Source organism: Pongo pygmaeus, chromosome 7, assembly GCF_028885625.2.
Source record: "Pongo pygmaeus isolate AG05252 chromosome 7, NHGRI_mPonPyg2-v2.0_pri, whole genome shotgun sequence".
In the NCBI taxonomy this organism is placed as follows: domain Eukaryota; kingdom Metazoa; phylum Chordata; class Mammalia; order Primates; family Hominidae; genus Pongo; species Pongo pygmaeus.
In genome coordinates this window covers 30,207,323-30,229,114 of record NC_072380.2, presented here as the reverse complement: position 1 = coordinate 30,229,114, position 21,792 = coordinate 30,207,323, and the positions used below count along the sequence as shown (strand labels likewise).

Sequence of the window (21,792 nt, the reverse complement as noted above, 5' to 3'; positions counted from 1 at the left end):
TAGGTGGGTATCCAAAATGTCATGTAAGCTGGGCTCAGTGGCTCACGCCTGCAATCCCAACACTTTGGGAGGCTGAGGCAGGCAGATGACTTGAGGTCAGGAGTTCAAGACCAGCCTGGTCAACATGGTAAAACCCTGTCTCTACTAAAAATACAAAAATGAGTTGGGTGTGCTGGCGGGCACTTGTAATCCCAGCTACTTGGGAGGCTGAGGCAGATGAATTGCTTAAGCCGGGAAGGTGGAGGCTGCAGTGAGCCAGGATCACACCACTGTATTCCAGCCTGGGTGACAGAGCCAGACTCCATCTCAAAAAAACAAAACAAAACAAAACAAAACAAAAAATGTCATGTAAGATGTGTCATTCTGAGCATAACTTTTCCCTACCTTCCTATCCAAGCAGATGGCAGGTTCTGGGTTCATTGTCTCAGGACGAGTGTTAAAGGAAGGAGAATACATTGTTGAATAAGGTTTATCCGTATTAAGATTATACTATGTGCCTTTGAATCAAATCTATCTTTGTGATAAAACAAAGAGCCTCTGAAGAAAACCAAAATGTTTTCCCTAGGGTTCAGTCCTGGGGCAGCCTAATTGGATTTGGGTGCAAAAAATGTAAAACGTTCTCTAACTTTAACCCTCATCAGCCTGACTTTGTACAACAGTTGTTAGGGTCTTCTTAGGCCGGTGGGTGGCTCCAATACTTAAAACTGTAAAAACGGAGCTTCGGTGTGTTCTATTGTTTCCTCAGTGGTGAGTTCTCTGAATTTGTTTTCTTCCTGCACTGTTGGGTGATCCTCTTTGCATGGAGACCCCCTGGCTGGACGGCCAGCCATGCCTGCTTGAGGGTCTCACTAAAGGGAGAGGCACAGTGTTTTCCCAGCATTACGGATGAAAATGATGTGCTGCTGAGCAGAGGGCCCGGTGGCTGCTCTTCCAGACTTGGTATTCTTATCCTCGCTACTGCAGGAAACATGTTCTCTCTGGCCCATAATGGAGGGTGAGATGGAGACCTGTGTGTACGTGGAGATGCGTAGTCATCTGCTGGTTTGGCTGCTTCCCTGCCGCACCCCAAGTCCTCCCCCTGCAAGTTGCCTCAGTAAGCCCCCTCCTGCTCCTGGATTTCACCACTTGCAGCGATGACAGGCTCTTTGGCAGGGGTCCCACAGTTTCCCTCTTCAATACGATCCTGTATGTTTTCGTTTTCTCAGAAATTTCTTAGTTTCAGATCCACCAAGGCTTCCCTTTCTTGTTTTAACTTTGCCAATGTATTTCTCTGTTCTTTGTTTTGTTTTTGTGACAGTCTTGCTCTGTTGTGCAGGCTGGAATGCAGTGGTGCAATCTCGGCTTACTGCAACCTCTGACTCCCAGGTTCAAGCGATTCTCCTGCCTCAGCTTCCGGAGTAGCTGGGATTACAGGCATGAGCCAGCCACCACACCCGGCTAATTTTTTTTTTTGGGAGAGAGGGGGTTTCACCATATTGGCCAGGCTGGTCTCAAACTCCTGACCTCAAGTGATCCGCCAGCCTCAGCCTCCCAAAGTACTGGGATTACAGGCGTGAGCCACTCTGCACCCGGCCAAAAAAGTGTATCATTTCTAAGATTCGGTGCAGGAGTAGGGGTAGGGAGGATCAATATGCTTAGTCAAGTAGATCGTTAAAATGTGTTTTTGAAGTTTGTCCTCTTAAAAGAGGAAACTGCTTAGCAATACAGGCAATTGGTAAGAAACAGTGAAAGTAACAGCGAACATCTAACATTCACTATCTATGTGAGCTCTCTGCGGGTTACATTTAAATCTCACCACCACTTTATGAGGTAGATACTATTAGTATCTTCACTTTATAGATGTGGAAATAGGACACAGGTTAAATAACTTGGCTAAGGTTACACCACTAGCATCAAGAAGAGCTAGAAGTTGGGTGGTCTGCCTCCAGAACCTGGTGTGTAGCCCCTATGCTGTGATGTGTGCTACAATGTAAACCCTCCAGGAATTTAGAAAATGGTTACAAAGGCCGGGTGCAATGGCTCATGCCGGTAATCCCAGCACTCTGGGAGGCCGAGGTGGGTAGATCACCTGAGGTCAGGAGTTTGAGACCAGCCTGGCCAACATGGTGAAACCCTGTGCCTACCAAAAAAAAAAAAAAAAAAAAAAAAACTTAGCTGGGCATGGTGGCGCACACCTGTGATCGTTACTTGGGAGGCTAAGCCAGGAGAATCGCTTGAACCCAGGAGGTGGAGGTTGCAGTGAGCCGAGATCACACCACTGAACTCCAGCCTGGGCGACAGAGCAAGACTCCATCTCAAAGAAAGAAAAGAAAATGGTTACAAAGTTAGCGTCCCAACTCTGAATAGTGTTTTGTTTGGCAAGGGTCTGAAACAAGGCAAATCGTGGCATGTCTGGGTAACAGGTGGATATGATGAACCAGTCTGGATCTGTGTTCCAGAACCTTTATTTTTATTTTCAATCTCTCCCTTACTACTCCTTTACTCCTACCCAGGTGACATGGATGAGCAAAAACTTGGTAGTCATCACTGACTCCACTCTGTCTTCCACACAACTCATCAGCAAACCTGCTTTTATTCGTTTAAAATATAGCCTGAGTCTCAACACTTTTTATATCTCCATGGTATGTGGGATCCAGAGATCAGGGTGTCAGAATCAAAAAGCTGTCCCCAACTGCATCCGAAACCCCAGGACACTGAAGAACCCCAGACTGCTGCTCCAAAGGAACTCTCACAACCTGTGACCCTGCTGGCTGGCACAAGACCCACCAGAGCAACAGAAAACCCCCCCTACCCGACCTCTGTCTCCCAAACCTTTCCCTTCCGTGAACTCCACACCTCTCTTGGCTTGGAGATGAACTGGCTTCCTTTGATATATTTCTATGTCTCTCTTATCTCATTAGATTACCACTTCAGAGAGGGACTGTGCTCCAAGATTTTCCTATTTCCAGTAGTACCTGGAATGCGGCATGTAACTGCCACTGGGAACAAGGAAGTTTTCTAGAGGAAAAGCTGAAACCAAACGTGGAATTTCAGCATTAACTATCTCATGACATAGCCGAAGTGAAATACAGAGATGTGAACACCAAGTTGTTTCTAATACATTGGACATTTCTTAGCATCTGGGTTTTTAAATGTATATATTTTTGAAATCACTGTTTAAGCACTGTTTTGATTTAGTTGATAATTTAATAAATTATTTAATTTAAATAATTACTAGGCCATTTAAATTAGTAAATGACAAACATCATTTGTAGTATGAAGTATAGCTCAAAACCATCTTCTTTTTCTTTTAATTCTTAGGGACTAACACCTTTGTCTTCACTGCTACACTCAGTTAATGTTTAGAGCCAATTCTTGCTTATGTTTTGGAAGTTGATGATTTAGAACCTCCCTGACAAAAATAAATCCACCTACACTTGGTTTAATCCTAGGAAGTTGTTTCAGTTGTAAACCCTTTTAGAAACAATCCTCAAATAGATGACATAAGTAAACCTAGCTTTCAGGAGAACATCTGTCCTATTTTGGGGAGGTTCCCAAATCTACACAAGTTCATTTACTTTTATGTCACAGTTGTATTTACACGATATTATACAATAAACTGATCTACCAAGAGAAAAAGATACTTCTGATATTAAATGCCAGACACACTATATATCAAGATAATGAATAAATACTAATGATCTTACAAACAGATATGGAAATACTCAGGTTTATTCTTTGGCATTTTATTCTATTGGCTGGTTTCTATGGTTGTAAACTGCCACAACGCTTCTCTTTCACAGTATTAGACATTCTACTTGCTTTTTTTTTTTTGAGACGGAGTCTTGCTCTGCCACCCAGACTGTCTCGCTCTGCCACCCAGACTGGAGTGCAGTGGCGTGATCTTGGCTCACTGCAACCTCTGCCTCCTGGGTTCAAGCGATTCTACTGCCTCAGCCTCCCAAGTAGCTGGGTCTACAGGCGCCACCATCACACCCGACTTAATTTTTGTATTTTTAGAAGAGATAGGGTTTCACTATGTTGGCCAGGATGGTCTCGAACTTCTGACCTCAAGTGATCCGACCCCCCTCAGCCTCCCAAAATGCTGGGATTACAGGTGTGAGCTACCACGCCCAGCCTCTACTGGCTTTTGAAGTAAAAAAAATTCCTGATTCTGCCTCCACTACACACACACACACATACACACACACGGAGTACTGCCTCTAAATGCAAAACTCCCCAGAATTATAGTTGAAAGATAAATGTTTTATGGTCATAATCTCTCACTCATAGAAACAGGTTTGGATTTTCTCTGTTCCCACCACCCTCTGCTGGAATTTACAAGCTTAACAGTTACTATCCGAATTACTGTCACTAACCGTGTGTATGGGCATAAACCCACAGATGTATTCAAATAATCTTCAAGAGACCGGAAGCAAAGCATACAGTATAAAGTTTCTTGTAAAAATAAACTGTAAATCTATCGTCATCCCTTAACTTTCAGTAACTAAACACAAAGGGTGAAGTGAGATATAAGACCCCAGAAATCAGATAAAGGTCTATGGGTATCTTGAGCTCAGAATAACCCCTACATTAAAGTGTAGTAAACTTAATTATAAGGCTTCTTCCACTGCACAGCATGGTAACACCTCCCTTATCTGGTGCTCCTTTTGCAATCTCAAATTATCTAGTATACAGTTAAAAAAGCCTTTCAAGAGGAAGAATACCTGTCACAAAGCATTTCATTTGTGTAAGAGGTAGGAGGCACCCTAATTAAGTCCACTGATGTACTGTATACAGAAATGTTACATAATTGATTTAATAAGCTTGGTTGCCTTATTTTTTTCCTTGACCACTTTCCACTCTTCCTAATATACTGTAAGTCAGCAACTGGGAAACAAAATAAGTTAAGGGGTGCTAGAAACAAATACTCAGTTGTACGAAAAGGATCAAAAACACAATTCCAGAAAAATACAGGTCTGCAGCCACTTACGATGTGGGGGAAATAGTTTATGATGATAGTCCTAAATTACCAAGGAAAAATTAAAGTGTTTTACTATATATTCTAAGAAAGCACAAGTGTACGATCCATTTAATACTTTCATCAAATGATTAAAGTAAAACAAACATTAGTTCTTAGTAAGTTAAGCTTCATTGATCTGAAATATTTACCTACAGGATATGTTTTCTTCCTTGAGAATGCCATAAAATGAACAGACTTGTAATAAAATCAGAGCTCCTAATTTTCACTGAAAGAAAGGGCAATGCAAGCTTATAGAGAAGGAATACGAATTTCAATTTCCCACCAATCGTATACATCATAAAGCATCCTGGGATCTAAAACACACGTACCACTTAACAATAACGTTGTGTTGCTTGTTAACTTTGGTGCATTGATTAAAAGTTATCTGAAACTTAAGAATCTAGTCACATTCAATATAAATATCCTAGACTTTAGAAATCTGGATTATTTTGGCCAAAGTGTGGTGGCTCACGCCTGTAATCCCAGCACTTTTTTCGGGGGGGTGGTTGGCCGGGGGTGGTGGTGGTGATGACTTGAGGCCAGGAGTTTGAGACCAGGGTGGTCAACATGGCAAAACCCCGTCTGTACAAAAAATACGAAAATTAGCCAGGCATGGTGGTGCAGGCCTATAATCCCAGCTACTCAGAAGGCTGAGTGGCAGGGCGATAACTTGAGGCCAGGAGTTTGAGACCAGTGTGGCCAACACGGCAAAACCCTGTTTCTACAAGAAATACAAAAATTAGCCAGGTGTGGTGACCTATGCCTGTAATCCCAGCTATGTAGGAGGCTGAGGTACGAGAATCGCTTGAACCTGGGAGACAGAAGTTGCAGTGAGCTGAGATCATACCACTGCACTCCAGCCTGGGCACAAAGCAAGTCTCAAAAGAAAAAAAAAATCTGTATTGACAATGCCCCAAAAATCATATTAGAGCAGACATTTAGTGTCCACGGCCTAAACTTTTTAAAGTATATAAGATTATAATTAGGACAATTTGGGACACGACTAATATTTGAAAAAACAGAACAGTACTTTTCTCTCTTCACAGTGTACCAAACAGAAACATTTTTTGTTTAAAATGTTTGCAAAAAGTAACATGCTAATGAGTGGTAATAAATACATAATAAGAAGTCATAAAAATGTTCTGAAAATTTAAGAAGTAGGACCTTGCCTTTAGATCAGTAGTAGTCTTAAATGTCAACAAAACCTTTAAGAAGTAGGACCTTGCCTTTAGATCAGTAGTAGTCTTAAATGTCAACAAAACCTTTTATGACTGTTTTCGTAAAAGATTTTGTAAAAATTCTACTTCCCAGATTACCAATCCTTTTACTACAGCTCAAAATTACAGGGCTGCATTGTAATATGTTACTATGGTTTCCATTTTATTTTGGAATGGAAACTTCTGCAAGTCTAACATTACACCAATGTCATGTTGCTTTACATCACATTATTAAAATGTTAATGCACTGCAGAACGAAAGTGTGCAACATATTTTCATTTCAAAAACACCCACAAACTAAAATAGATATTGAAAATCTTTATTGTTTCATCATCAAAAGTTTTCCTTCCATAGAAGAATGGTAATGCTGTATCAGTGCATATTCTATGGAAAATTCATCTCTCAAGTAACTAGCCTAGAAATCAGAGACAGCACTATGTCAAGCTAGTGTACAAGGTCAAAGACACAATGCTGCCAATGCAATTAGTATATAGAAAGAATACGCAGCTGTTAGAAAAAGAGTCTATGGCCAAGTGGATAAAACAGTAGCAGTGCACTGCACTGACATCCAGAACAGAAAATAGGGAAGGACCAGAGAATGCACTTCCTGCAAAAAAAAGTCCAGTAGATCACAGGCACAAAGAGTTCCCAACTGTCTCACCAGCTCTCTAACTCATGTATACCTGCACCTGCCTTATTACAATACCACAAGCCACTTTCAGCCTCCAGTGTGAAGGCTCCAGCCACACGCCGATATTTCGTCCTGCTTCCCGTCATCTCATACCTAAAAGTCATGGCTTAAGTTAGGCAACAAAACCTGTGGCTTTAGGCATCTTTAGTAAAAAAGCTGAACAAATCCCAAATTTATTCCCATTTTCTTGATAAATAAACTTCATAAAACAACAAAAGATAGCTGTCATGATTACTGAGTTTTGGCTGATGGCAAAATAATTTTTATGTAAGTATACTGAATAAACATACAAACAAATATCCTTAACAAAATACTGTCAGACCAACTTGAATGTTTTTATAACCCACTCCCGAAAAAAGTCCTGATAATTGTTAGATGTAAATGACCACTACAAATTGATCATGCCTGGTTACTGGGAATGTTTTGGTCAGGTATGTTTCTGAAGCTGCTATATAGCTGGACTTGGCTACTTTGCATTAACTCACACAACAAATGCCTTTTATAAGGAAACAGCAGATCTATCATGATGAAATCAAAATCAAAACAGTTCAGAGATATACAGGAGACTTGTCTTAAAAATACTTTTAAATTACATATGATATAACCTTAGAGAATACGAACTACTATTACCATGGTCTAAATCTTAAACTGTTAATGCATGAATTATCTGTAAGACTAACAAGTTACTTGTTAATCATGGCAAGGCCTTGCGGGGGAGGGGGCACTCTGAATGTACGGCATAGCAATTATTTTCCAGGTAAGTAAACACTTCTAAGTGTTATTAAACTATATTTGAAAAGTTATTTTATGTAATATATACAACATACAAAATAAGTCAAAAGGAGGAAGCAGAGGAAGGTTTTCTGGCATATATGATGCAAACATACAACTGTCCCTCATCAGTAGTGGTTCCATGTATGTCCATTTTAACAGGGGAAAACATGAAAGGTTGATAGGAGATCATAAATTTCACTTATAAATAGAAACAGGATTCAAAAACTGGAATTTCAATGTCATTTCTTCCCACATTGCAACTCACTCTAACAATAATAAACATAAATAAAAACCCTATCTCAAAAATGTTTTTACACTCTTACCTTAAAGTTTAACATAAATTCTTCTAACAATTGAGAAGAAAAGCACTCCTCTGTAGCAATTCCATAAAATAGTTTTCAATTCACAAAACATCTGTCTACCAGTAAAACCAACAACCCTTAACGGAGGGCATGGGCATTAACACTTGGCCCCTCTGAGGTATAAATGCAGCTATATTTGCACTGAGTATACAGTCTACAACGTATGCCAACCGTCTGCATGTTTGCATAACATTGGGAGTGATGTCATCCTGACTGATTGAAAACTTATTTTTATCACTTTTTGTAACAATGGAGGCTAAATAATTTTAAGAGAAAAGATGTACTTGCCCAGTAATAGAGCCGGCGGAATTCTGAATTCCTAACCAATGCAAATGATTACATTAAAAAAGTGTTTAACATTGCATATTGATTCCAAAAAAAATCAACCGAACAGGAAAAACACATAAATATTTAAATTCAGCAGGACACCACAAAAAGCATACTATAGATAAGTGTGAAATCAGTCAAGCTTTTCCAAAAGAGAAAATCCTTTTAATCCTTCAGCAAGTCTCTGTGAAAATAGTATGCTTACAATAGAAGTGAGAAGGGAGCACCTAAAATACCCCCAAGAGGCTTGCTATACCATTCAGCATTAACTGCCCCATCTTCTGTGTGTGTGAATGGCCAACAAATGACAGGAAGTCCATTTGACAATAGTTCAGTAATTTCTTTTCACCACTGCTGCCAGCTGAAGTCGTCGTTGCTTCCAAAGACCAAGAAAAAGCCTAGTATAGTTGCAAAGATGACTGTGTTTCCTGTGAGAACAAGTGCACAAGCTCCCCACTCAATCTATGGAAATAAGATACACTCAGTTAACAGGCATGAAAAACGAAAGGAAAATGAAAAAAAAATCAAGGCTCTAGTTGTATCCCAATTATGATCTAAAAGAAACATGGCTTGTAACAATAATTGTCACAGTGCTGAACACATACTTATAAATATATATAGTATAAATATATACAGTATAAATATATATAAATATATATAGTATATACAGTAAAAAATATATAGTATAAATATATATAAATATATACAGTATAAATATATTTATAGTATAAAAGTGGTACTTTTATACTAGTATTTTCATTTACCTTTGGTTCCTTTAAAAAGAAAGTCATGAAATGACCATTCAAAAACAAGCTTGACTTCTGGGCTATGAAGAAGCAGCATAAAATTCTACAAGTTTCTGTTTATAAAGGAATGTGCTTACTCTTCCTTAATCTAAAAATCTATCTAGAGTAGATTAAATTTTAGCATATCACAGATGGAAACACGCCCATGTACATTCTTTTGAAGGGGTGGGAAAACAATTGCCTTCTCCATACGGCTGTCTTCTCTACCTCCCCAGAGACGAAGGCGCATGGATCAGTGAGTTTGGGAGGAAGAACTGAGTACCCGTAGCCAGCCCCTTCCCCTCTTCAGTGCTTTTCTGCCTGCAGAGCACATGCATCTTCTCAGGTCTTCCATATTTTAGGTTTTACAGGATAGGCCTGGGTTGTTCAGCACTGGGGGAGTTGATATGCTCAACTCCGACAGTTAAGTATTAGCAAGCCCGATGGGCGTGGTGGCTCACGCCTGTAATCCCAGCACTTTGGGAGGCCGAGGCGGGCGGATCACGAGGTCAGGAGATCGAGACCATTCTGGCTAACATGGTGAAACCCCGTCTCCACTAAAAACACAAAAAAAATCAGCTGGGCGTGGTGGCGGGCACCTGTAGTTCCAGCTACTCGGGAGGTTGAGGCAGGAGAACGGCGTGAACCCGGGAGGCAGAGCTTGCAGTGAGCTGAGATCACGCCACTGCACTCCAGGCTGGGCGACAGAGCAAGACTCTGTCTCAAAGTAAAAAAAAAAAAAAAAGGAAAAAAAAAGTATTAGCAAGCCAACAGCTGCTGCAGATCCAAGCCACGTTCTCCAATATCACTTTTATTAGTTAACAAGAACAATAAAGTGAGATTTTAATCTCTATCTTCTAGGCTCTTATGTCTTTCACCTCTTTTCATGTCATTAACAAAAACTTTGCTTGAGAAAAATGTAACATATGTTCAATATAAAATCATTAATGGAAGAATATATTCACTTACCAGATGTGCTCTGGCAAATACAATAGGGAGTCCAAAAGCTGACACGACAATGCCCGTTGTTAGAAAGATGGCAAGTTCCTTACAAGCGTTACTCATAGCATCTGTATCATCCACTAATCTTCTTGCTATGCAGTATGGAATAGGTGAAAGGATGTAAAAAAATAGAACAAAGAGGGGCCAGTATTTGCTAGAAAAAGAAAAATAAGTTAATGTAATTTTTGCTATGTCATTTTCCTACACACAAAATATGGTCTTTTTAAAAAATCAAGATTCAATCCCTTGACTTCTAATGGATGATACCCAACCTTAGCATAAAGCTGAAACAACCCTAAACTTCCCTTACAACACAAAGAACTCCCAAATTACAGAAATCGAAATACAGAAAAGAAGCTAAAAGTAATGTTGAACACTTTCAGTCAGAATACAGAATTTATCACAATAAAAATAGATGGCTTTTACTCTACATCTAGTTAACTGTATTGTACCAGAGTCATTTCCTGGTTTTGATAACTATGGTGATGTAAGATCTTACGACTCTGGCAGGCTGTGTGGAGGGTACAGGGGACCTCTGTGTATGATTTTCACAACTTCTTCAGAATCTAAAATTGTTTCAAAATAAAAAGTTAAAAAGAAATAGATGTCCTTAAAACCACCATAGAATAAAATAGGTATCATGGTGGAGATCTGATTATACAGAGGCTAATGAGAAGCAGCTATTTATGTTTCCTAAATTTTTTTTTTTTTTTTTTTTTTTTGAGACAAATACTCGCTCTGTTGCCCAGGCTGGAGTGCAGCGGCATGATCTCGGCTCACTGGAACTTCTGCCTCCTGGGTTCAAGTGACTCTCCTGCCTCAGCCCCCCTGACGAGCTGGGATTACAGGCGTGCGCCACCACACCCGGCTGATTTTTGTATTTTTAGTGGAGATGGGGTTTCACCATGTTGGCCAGGCTGGTCTTAAACTCCTGACCTCAGGTGATCCACCCGCCTTGGCCTCCCAAAGTGCTAGGATTACAGGCATGAGCCACTGCGCCTGACCATTTCCTAAATATTTTAAGAAAAAAAATTAAAAATTGAATATATGTTTTAAGAACAATAATTCAAACAGTACAAAAGCACAGAAGTAAAGACTGAAAGTTCCCAATCTCCTCTTGCCCACTTTCCTACTGAGCTTCTCGGGGACCCTTCCACACTTCCACATAAACTTTAAAATATGAATGGGTCCCTGCAGTTTTCTAACAATATATCTCGAACATATTTACATGTTAGCACTTACAGCTCTTCCTCGTTCTTTTTAAGACTGCCTAGTATTTCCATTAAAAGATTTACTATAATTTAACCATTTTTCTTTCGAAAGACATTTAGGATGTTTTCAGAATTTTTTTTGGCTCTTATAAATAAGGCATAAAAGAACAAAACAAAAACCAAAAAATAAACAAGGCTGCTTGAACATCCATACTCTTCCCCCACTAAATATAATCTTTGTAAACATCTGCAAGTGGGTTTGTATGAGAAAGTCTAACAAGTGAAAGGGCTACCTCAAAGAATATATACTTTGAGAGCTAGAAGCAAACTTATCTCCAAGAAAACTATCTATGTGTACTCCCCCCACAGCACAAAAGAGTGCCTGTTTGCCCTGTCTCTTGTCTTTGCCAATAGATTTTGTTTAGTTTTGAGTGAGGCTGGGGATATTTTTATGTGCTTATTAGCAATTTGTAGTTCTCTTTTTGTATTTATTTTTCTATTGAGTTGTCCATCTTTTTCTAATTTATCTAAATGTTAAAATGTTAACTTTGAGAAGTTCTTTCTATCCTAAGGAAAGAAATTTTTTTTTTTTTGGAAACAGAGTCTTGTTCCATCACCCAGGCTGGAGTGCAGTGGCGCGATCTTGATTCACCGCAACCTCCATCTCCTGGGTTCAGGCGATTCTCCTGCCTCAGCCTCTCGAGTACCTGGGACTACAGGCACGCGTCACCACGCCTGGCTATTTTTTTTGTATTTTTAGTAGAGATGGGGTTTCACCATGTTAGCCAGGCTGGTCTCGAACTCCTGACCTCAGGCAATCCTCCTGCCTTGGTCTCCCAAAGTGCTGGGATTACAGGCGTGAGCCACCGCACCTGGCTGGAAAGTAACTGTTTACATCTCTTTTTTTTTTTTTAGTTAATTGTGTTTTGACTGCTTATGGTATTTTTTTGCAAAAAGACATTTTAAATTTTCTTGTAATTAGTATTATCAATAGATGTTAAAAACTGAGCAGGAGGGCTGAGGTACTGCGTAGCTATCTTGCCATTGCAGACTCAGCAGTAGTGAAAGAGCAGGTAACAGCCAAAAATCTTATTTGCATCTTGGTGTCCTAAAATCTTTAGAAACAAACTTTAAGTGATGATTTTTACAAAGGTATGTGTTTGGTAAGTGAACATTTCTCCACATTACTTTTACGGTAGTAAAAAAACATTTTTTTAAGCTTTAAAAGTACAAAGATTTTACCCTTAAATATTCAGAAAGACAAACATTTTACATACTTGTATATTGGAAGGGCACATCCAAGCATCAAAAACATCAGTCCGATTGCTCCTCCAAAGGACAAACTAATCAAAGCTGCAAAGCAAATAAAAAGTGCAACAGGAATATAAATTGGTTAAATATTATTTTTATTAATATCAGCAGTCTGAACATTATCTGTAACCTCAGAAGTAAAAATCCCTCAAACGTAATAATGGCAAGTTGCCATCAAAAGTGTAAGTTACCCAGTCTTAGAATAAGTCTTCTGCGGTATCTTCAAGGCAAAATGAAGTGACATTGGCTTTTTTTTTTTTTTTTTTTTTTTTGTGAGATGGAGTTTCACTCTTGTTGCCCAGGCTGGAGTCCAGTGGCTTGATCTCGGCTCACCGCAACTTCCACCTCCCAGGTTCAAGTGATTCTCCTGCCTCAGCCTCCTGAGTAAGCTGGGATTACAGGCATGCACTGCCACGTCCTGCTAATTTTCTATTTTTAGTAGAGACGGAGTTTCTCCATGTTGGTCAGGCTGGTCTCGAACTCCCGACCTCAGGTGATCCACCTGCCTTGGCCTCCCAAAGTGCTGGGATTACAGGCGTGAGCCACCACACCCAGCCAGTGACACCGATTTTTAAAGTTCTAACCTACTGCTAGTACCCCACCATATTCCCCAGATGCTGGTTCCCTTTCTAAAGAGTCAAAGTCCACAGGCTCAATGCTCTTCTGGGCATTAGAATTATATTTACTTCACAGATCACTACAGTTTTGAAAAGCAGTATGTGGAGAAACTCCACATTCTCAAGTTTACTGGACTTTAGAAACCTCATCCTATAGGAAAACCTCTTCTAATCAGCTCCTGTTTCTTGCACATATACTCTCAATGTGCATAAAACTGACCAGAAAAAAATGCCCGAGAATATCTGTTGTTAATGATTTTAATCAATTAATTTTGTTGCAGATCTTTAAATAGTTTGCAAAAGGAGAGCTGGGTTTCCTTCCCTAATCTACATTAGAAAATCTGTAGGACAATGGGTTATAATCCTTCTGCGGTATCACTACTTTAACACGTTATTATAAGCAATAGATGCATTCTACAGGTGAAATATAGTTTCTAAAGCTACACACACACACACACACACAGAGTAGTAAATTTTAAGGTGCTCTCACATGTTAGTGAATAGAAACAACATTCTTGAATAGGCATAGTTAACCAATGACCTAGACTAAAGCAAAGAAATAAATGATAGCCGAGTGCAGTGGCTCACGCCTGTAATCCCAGCACTTTGGGAGGCCAAGGCGGGCGGATCATGAGGTTGGGGGTTTGAGACCAGCCTGGTCAGTATGGTGAAACCCTGTCTCTACTAAAAATACAAAAAATTAGCTGGGTGTGGTGGCACATGCCTGTAGTCCCAGCTACTTGGGAGGCTGAGGCAGGAGAATTGCTTGAACCCGGGAGGCGGAGGTTGCAGTGAGCCTAGACTGCGCCTTTGCATTCCAGTCTATGCGACAGAGCAAGACTCCATCTCAAAAAAAAAAAAATAAGTAAATGATAAATTTATTTTGAGTTCTGTATAACCTGTATTTCTACAGTTACAGTGGCTAAGAAAATAACTAGTTTTGTTGTTGTTAGGTCATTTTATTAAAATTCAAAAGTTAAAATTCGAAAGATTTGTAGAAGGTCTAAAAGTTACCAAGACAAAGGCTAACATAGAGAAACCAAAATGAACAGGAAACAGGTTAAACTTTGCCAAGTACTACTGATATACTCTGCACAACTAAAACGGTCATAATCAAGGACACCCAATGACATAGTGGCTTGGCAGATTTGGTTTTTGGTTAGATCGCTCATGCAGGTCATGGCAACCCCGAACACATCACTTAGTCCTGAATACCATTCTGTTTCCAGCTACAGGAAAAGAATTGCATTTTTACTTTACAGGAAACGAGGCACTTCAAGCTTACAGGGGAATGCAATATAAACTGTAAGGAAAACACTGAATTTGCCATTTGTTTTCTTCAGTTCCAAATTGGTTCTCATGACCGGGCCCTGCCCACCTCTCCTGTGACGTGTCACACCAGGCTACTACAGTGTCCCTGAACCCTCACTTCAGTTATACTGGCTCTGTTTCCTTTCCTGGAAATCAGCAGGCTTGCTCACTCACATGGCCTGTGTACACTTTGTCCCTTCTGCCTCAGACATTTTTTCATTCAAGAAATATTCACTGAGCACTAAATATGTGACAAGCACTAGGGATACAACAGTGAATGAGGCATGGCCCTTTCCCACTCCTCTCTACTTTCCTCCAACTCCTGCTTTTCCTTCAGATCTCAGCTCAACCAGTGAAGTGGTTTTTTGCTGGTTTTTTTTTTTTTTTTTTTAGACAGAGTCTTGCGCTGTCACCAGGATGGAGTGCAGTGGCGCAATCTTGGCTCACTGCAACCTCCGCCTCCCGGGTTCAAGCCATCCTCCTGCCTCAGCCTCCTGAGTAGCTGGGACTACAGCTGTGCACCACCATGCCTAGCTAATTATTATTATTATTATTATTTTGTATTTTTAGTAGAGACGGGGTTTCACCACATTGGCCAGGATGGTCTCCATCTCTTGACCTCATGATCTGCCCACCTTGGCCTCCCAAAGTGCTGGGATTATAGGTGTGAGCCACCGCACCTGGCCCCAGTGAAGATTTTCCAAACCTCCTGATTAGACCAATTCCGTCACATTTATTTATTCATTCCTCTAACAAACATCTATGGAGCACCTAACATGTGTCAGATACTGTTCTTGCTACTGGAGACAGAGCAATGACAACAATCAAAGCTTTTGCTCTCACGGAGCTTATGTTCTAGTGGGAGAAGAAAATGATTTTTAACAAGCAAGTGAATAAATGTCAAGTGATGACAAACGTCAGGTAGAGTAAGGGATGGGAGTGCTAGTCTAGACACAGTGGCCAGGGAAGGCATCTCTGATGAAGCACCACCTGAGCAAAGATCTGTATGAGGGGAGGGAGGAAATCATGTGGCTATTTGGGATGAGTATTCCAGGCACAGACCCGTGTATGCTGAGGTCCTCTGTCCACTGAATGCCTCTCCTTTGCTCAATTATCAGCTGCGATTTCCTACTGGTTTGTATTTTGTCTTTCCTTCTCAACTGTCCATTTCATGAAAGGAGGGAGCAAGTTTTTCTGTTGTGATGATCGTGCCTGGCTCTTAATACTCAACAAATATTTGTGGAATGAATGTAGCAGAGTGGAAGCAGCATGGAACTGAGACTCAGGAGGGTCCAAGGCCCTAATAGTTACTAGCTAGTTGTCCAAGTAATTTATGAGTCTCAGTTCTTCCTTCTCTAAAATGACAGTTGGACTAGATCTTAAATGCAGATAATTTTCTGAACACTAAAGGTACTGTTAAGACAGCTAAGTCCATTACTATAAATACTGCCTAGTAACACCTCATTCATTCAGAAGCCATTTATATACAACTTAGAATCCTGGAGAAAACAAAGGCCACTAAAAAGAGACAAAATAGATGTTACAAAGCCCATATACTAAAGCCAACATTCTCTATAAACAGACCCTTAAGTTCTTATTTATACTAACTCATTTTCGTGACACAATTGTTAGATGAGAATTCAAAGTAAAACACATTTTTATTTTAAAGAATCATCTATGCTCACTTATATATATTTTTCAATAGGTAATTCATATACCCAGAACAAAAATTAAGTGAAAAGGAACTTTTTCTTATCAAAAGTAATCACTATTACCTGTATACCTTGTGACACAAAATTTTCTAAGTTTATCTTCCCACATTGAAACAAATGGGAATTAGGAGAAAGAGTTGCATACAAGCAAGAATTGCCCTTTGACAGGAGAGAGGAAACAACAAAAAAAATTTAAACCAGGCAGAAAAATCTCAAAAAGCATGTTCACGGTAATCTCTGCGAGAGGCAAGCCACCTTAGGACCATGAGGGCCTCTGAAGGTGGCTGTTCTGTGACAGAGAACAGTCGTTCAAGTTTTTATCAAAAAAGAAGGCCTAAATTCTTCGACTACACTCTTACAAAGTTAATGAAAAATGATTCCTTAAAAAAAAAAAAAAAAAAAAAAACCAAGGGACTAAAATGAGATAAGGCTCAGGTATCAAAAAACAATTTTAAAAACATAAACCAAGATTGTCTTATTATAAGTGCTATGAATATGAATACTGGAATAACATTTGTTTGGGGGAATCAAGATACCTTGAGATAATACTTCTATTCCATTAAATACTAAATATATGTGTGTGTGTGTGTGTGTATATATATATATATATATTTTTTTTTTTTGAAACAGAGTCTCACTCTGTTGCCCAGGCTGGAGTGCAGTGGCGTGATCTTGGCTCACTGCAACCTCTGCCTCCCGGGTTCAAGCAATTCCCTGCCTCAGCCTCCTGAGTAGCTGGGATTACAGGTGCCTGCCACCACGTCCGGCTAATTTTTTTGTATTTTTAGTAGAGACGGGGTTTCACCATCCTGGACAGGCTGGTCTTGAACTCCTGACCTCATGATCCATCCGCCTCGGCCTCTCAAAGTGCTGAGATTACAGGTGTGAGCCACTGTGCTGGGATTAAATACTAAATATTTTTTTAAATATTCATAACACAGTTTGATGTGACATCTCATCTTCCAGTCATACCGAATAAGGTAGTCAATTAGAGGTTAAATAAATTGCTTAAAAGTGTTCTCAAAACTTGCAAGTTTCTTCAATCTTATGAAATTGGCAACTAGGAAGATTTATATATACATTTCATCATTTGTATATAAGCTGTTTCTTAAATGACACATCAACAAGGCAAGAATTCATACAGTAATTGAGTGATGCAACATTTGGAAGACAAAGCTTAGGTAAGTCTGGTTTCTACTCCCAAAGCCTCTAGGCTAGGGATAGAGCAGCCCAATTATCTAGCAAAACTCTCTAGAGACAAGATGCTGATTCTGTGATTACAAAGAAATTAGAGTAGAAGGAGGGACCACTTCTCTAACCTGGGAGTTACCAGAAAATCCAATATATCAAAAAGTAATAGACAAATGGCTCAAGAAATGCCTAATGGTCTCTAATTATAGCAACACTCTTTCCTAATATAAAGATATTAGGCCAAGAGAAAGAAACATACTGACTCATAACAACCAGAAAATCCTGCTGAAATCAAAAGTGCAATTCACCTGAGGCACCTTCATCAGTTTAATGCAGTATTTCCCTAGGTCTGGAGAAGTAAATTACAAAGCTATTTTTTCTTAAGAGACTACCGCAGTAATGACACTGAAGAAACAGGGAAGAACAGGGAAACGGGCAACATCCTAAAAACCACAGCAATTCACAATAACTGCCTTTCACATAACGGTTTAAAAGAGTTCAAAAGGAGATTACAAAGTATCCCAGTTGCTTAAATGACAAGGTTTTATATGGGAAATGAAATGTTTTCAGACACTGAAAATAAACAAGAAACAGTAAGACTGTGACCCTGAGAAAAAAACTCGATTAAGTTTTCCCTAGAGAAGAAAAAATACAAAGAAAACCACTGCTCCCAAAGTAGTTCCTGCTTCCTGCCTGACTGCCCTTCTACAGAGCGGCAGGTCAAGAAATCAATGTAATTAGTTAAGCAGTAGTTGAAAACTTTGCTTCTCATCACACTGACAACAAAACTACCTAACAGTTGGAACAAATGCAACATTCCTTTTTTTAAAAGAAAACACATGAATAAGCCAGTAGTTTTTCATTAAGTTGTACCACTATTTTATCTTCTAAAAAAAAAAAAAGAAAAAAAGAAAAACTTTGAAATTTGAAAAAGCCTCAGGGTGCAACTGCGGAGAGGGAAGAGAGCCAGGAGCACTTCGGGGTCGCCTACGGATCAACTCTATGGTCCAGACACCGCAGATGAAAATGCACCCGTTTCGGGAGCCTGTAAAGCCTCGGGCGCGGGCGGCCGGGGTGGACGTGGGGTCGAGGTTTCGGGCAGACCCGCGCAGCGCCCGCAGACCGCACTTGTGCCTTTCGGTGGGAAATGACTGGTTTTCCATAGCTGGCATCTCCAGCAGCCTCAGCCTCCTCAATCCCACGCTCTGCCTGCCTCTCCTCGGATGCAAACTCCTCCAAAATGTGTGTGGCCGCCCAAGTCGCGACGGGACTCCTCACTGACCGCCAACCACTTCATATTTTGTCCAGGGGGCGATGGGTGGGAGAGAGGCTGCCGAAATCGGCAGAAAGTGGGGGCTGCCGGGGTCGCAACAGTCCCTTGCCCAAGGGCGCCGCGCCCACCTCCGGGCCAAGCTCAGGGCCGGAGCAGGGGTCGCCTCCCCGGCGCAGGGACCTCACGCGCGCCCCCGGGCCCGGAGGGGGAGTGCGGGGGCCGCGTGGGACCCCCGGCCCATCTTCCCCGGCGGGCCCCAGCCCTCCCGCGTCCCGCAACCCAGGGCCACCTTTGATGCCTGCCATGGCGGTGACGTCGCTCCTGGCTCCACGACCCGAGGCAGAGGCAGCGGCGGCAGCGGCGGCGGCGGCGGCGGCGGCCGGGAGACCCAAGACGCGATACAGCGGCCAGACAACACCCGGAAGTGCGCGACGCAGCACTTCCGCCGGCGGCTCGGGCTCGCGCGGGGGCACGGGGGCCGCGCCGGGCTGGGCTGTGGGGCCGACCCCTGCCTCTCTTCTCCGCGGGTCTGCAGATCGCCGCCAGCCGAGGGTTGCCGCCGCCGCCCCGACTGGGGGAATGAGCAGGCGCCAGGTCTTGAATTCCTGTCAGGGCCGGTCTGGGGGCTCCCTGCTGAAGCCCCTGTCCCTGATCCGGCAACCTCCCGCGTGCTTTGGGAAGGGGTCGCGGGTAGCGGCCGTCCTTTGGATGCACGTGTGATGGCTTTTGGCTTAATTTCACATTGTTTTGTTTGTTTTTTGAGACAGGGCCTCTGTCGCCCAGACTGGAGTGTGATCACGGCTACTGCAGCCTCGATCTCCAGGGCTCAAGTGATTCTCTCACGTCGGCCTCGCAGTAACTGGGACCACAGACATGAGCCACCATGCCTGGCTTTTTTTTGTTTTGTTTTGTTTTTTTGTAGAGACAGGGCGGGGTGTGAGACTCTCATCTTGTTGCCCAAGCTGGTCTCCTGAGCTCAAGGATCTGCCCTCCTCGGCCTCCCAAAGCGCTGGGATTACAGCTTGATACCTTACCTTGTTTTAACCTAATTGACTCTCTCTTAGCTGAGAGAGGGGGACAGACTCCATTTTGGTATCTTCGCTTGCAGCACCTTGTCCCCCTCCCTTAAGGACATAACTGGTGCAAACTGACACCAAGCACATCCAGGAATGTGCTTACTGATAAGATACTGAGGCAAGCTGTACCAGCAGCTCCTGGGAACGCTCTGGGTTGATGGTACCCAAAGCCCCTGCGTTTATTTCTTTGTGATAATTTAAGCCCCATGCACCTGGAACTGTTTATTTTCCTGTAACTGTTTCTGTAACCATTTATCTTTAAACTCTTTGCCTGTTCTGCTTCTGTAAAAATTGCTTCAGCTAGACTACCCCTCCCCTATTTAGACCAAGGTATAAAAAGAAATCTAGCCCCTTCTTCAGGGCCGAGAGAATTTTGAGCTCTAGTCGTCTCTCGGTCGCCGGCAATAAAGGACTCCTGAATTAGTCTCAAATTGTGGCGTTTCTCTATAACTCGCTCGGTTACAACAACAGGTGTGAGTCACCGCGCTGGGCACACATTATTTTACCGTGCCTTTTCCTCTCTCCCTCCATCCCTCCATCCCCAGTCCTATAATTAAGGTTAGTTGGGTGGTCTGCACTTGGCTCCTGGGTTTCCTACACAGGACTAGGGTTCTGGTGAGGACCCACCTCCAGACATAGGAGCAGCAGGGTTCAGTAAAGGGTGGATTTAATAGAAATCCAGTCCCTTGGGTGGCTGTCTTTTTGGTAGTAACAAGGCAAGGAAAAAAAAGTGAAAGCCCAGGTTCAATACCTTTATTTACACATCGTACAATTATTTATGGAACATTTACTATGTGTTAGGCACAGGGTTAGACACTGAGATGTGCAAAACCAGGTACTGTTTGCAGACTGGTGAGGAAGACAGACACACAAAAAATGTAAAATTGCAATAATGATAATTGCTAGTAAAGGGGATCAGAATATGCCACTCTAAAATATGCCACTTTGAAGTCTGGTGTGGTGACTCAGGCATGTGATCCCAGCACTTTGGGAGGCTAAGACAGGAGGATCGCTTTGGCCCAGGAGTTCAAGACCAGCCCTGGTAACATAGTGAGATTCCATCTCTACAAAAACGAAAAAAAAAAATTAGCCAGGCTTGGTGTGTGCCTATAGTTCCAGCTACTTGGGACGCTGAAGTAGGAGGATTGCTTGAGCCTAGGAGGTGGAGGCTGCAGTGAGCTCTGATTGTGCCACTGCCTGGGCAACAAAGCAAGACTGTCTCCAAACAAACAAACAAATAAATGTCAGTCCTCTGAGCCCAAGCTAAGCCATCATATCCCCTGTGACCTGCACGTACACATCCAGATGGCCAGTTCCTGCCTTAACTGATGACATTACCTTGTGAAATTCCTTCTCCTGGCTCATCCTGGCTCAAAAGCTTCCCCACTGAGCACCTGGTGACCCCAGCTCCTGCCTGCCAAAGAACAACCCCCTTTGACTGTAATTTTACTTTACCTACCCAAATCCTATAAAATGGCCCCACCCCTATCTCCCTTCGCTGACTCTCTTTTCGGACTCAGCCCGCCTGCACCCAGGGGAAATAACCAGCCTTGTTGCTCACACAAAGCCTGTTTGGTGGTCTCTTCACACGGACATGAGCGAAAATAAGCCTAAAGATTGTTTTGAGCTGAAGGCAAATAAGAAGCAGCAGGCATAGGAGGAGCTCTCTGCTCTCTCCTTTTCTACCCAAAGGCCATGCTTAAGTTCCCTTTGTAAAGATAACGTAAAGTTCCACTTTTTGTTTTGTTTTGTTTTTCTTTTGAGACAGAGTCTCGCTCTGTGGCCAGGCTGGAGTGCAGTGGCATGCTCTTGGCTGACTGCAACCTCCGCCTCCCGGGTTCAAGCGATTCTCTTGCCTCAGCCTCCCAAGCAGCTGGGACTACAGGCGCGCGCCACTACGCCCAGCTAACTTTCAGTCTTGCTCTGTCAC

At 41.9% G+C, this 21,792-nt stretch overlaps 1 protein-coding gene across 2 annotated transcripts in view; it reads right to left on the bottom strand.

Annotated features, from left to right (window-relative positions):
- LEPROTL1 (leptin receptor overlapping transcript like 1) overlaps positions 1-20,284 on the bottom strand; it is a 44,007-nt gene extending 23,723 nt beyond the window's left edge. The window contains exons 1-4 of one of the 2 annotated variants that reach the window (XM_054497948.2): positions 19,076-20,284; positions 12,649-12,724; positions 10,128-10,314; positions 6,523-8,835 (exon numbers count right to left, since the gene is read on the bottom strand). In XM_054497948.2, coding sequence (XP_054353923.1) covers positions 8,719-8,835; positions 10,128-10,314; positions 12,649-12,724; positions 19,076-19,091 — 396 coding nt within the window. In that variant the 5' untranslated portion in view covers positions 19,092-20,284 and the 3' untranslated portion in view covers positions 6,523-8,718. Of the gene's footprint in view, positions 1-6,522; positions 8,836-10,127; positions 10,315-12,648; positions 12,725-19,075 lie in introns of those variants that run through there. The other variant, XM_054497947.2, reaches the window with a different exon arrangement.
- Between the last annotated feature and the right edge of the window lie 1,508 nt (positions 20,285-21,792).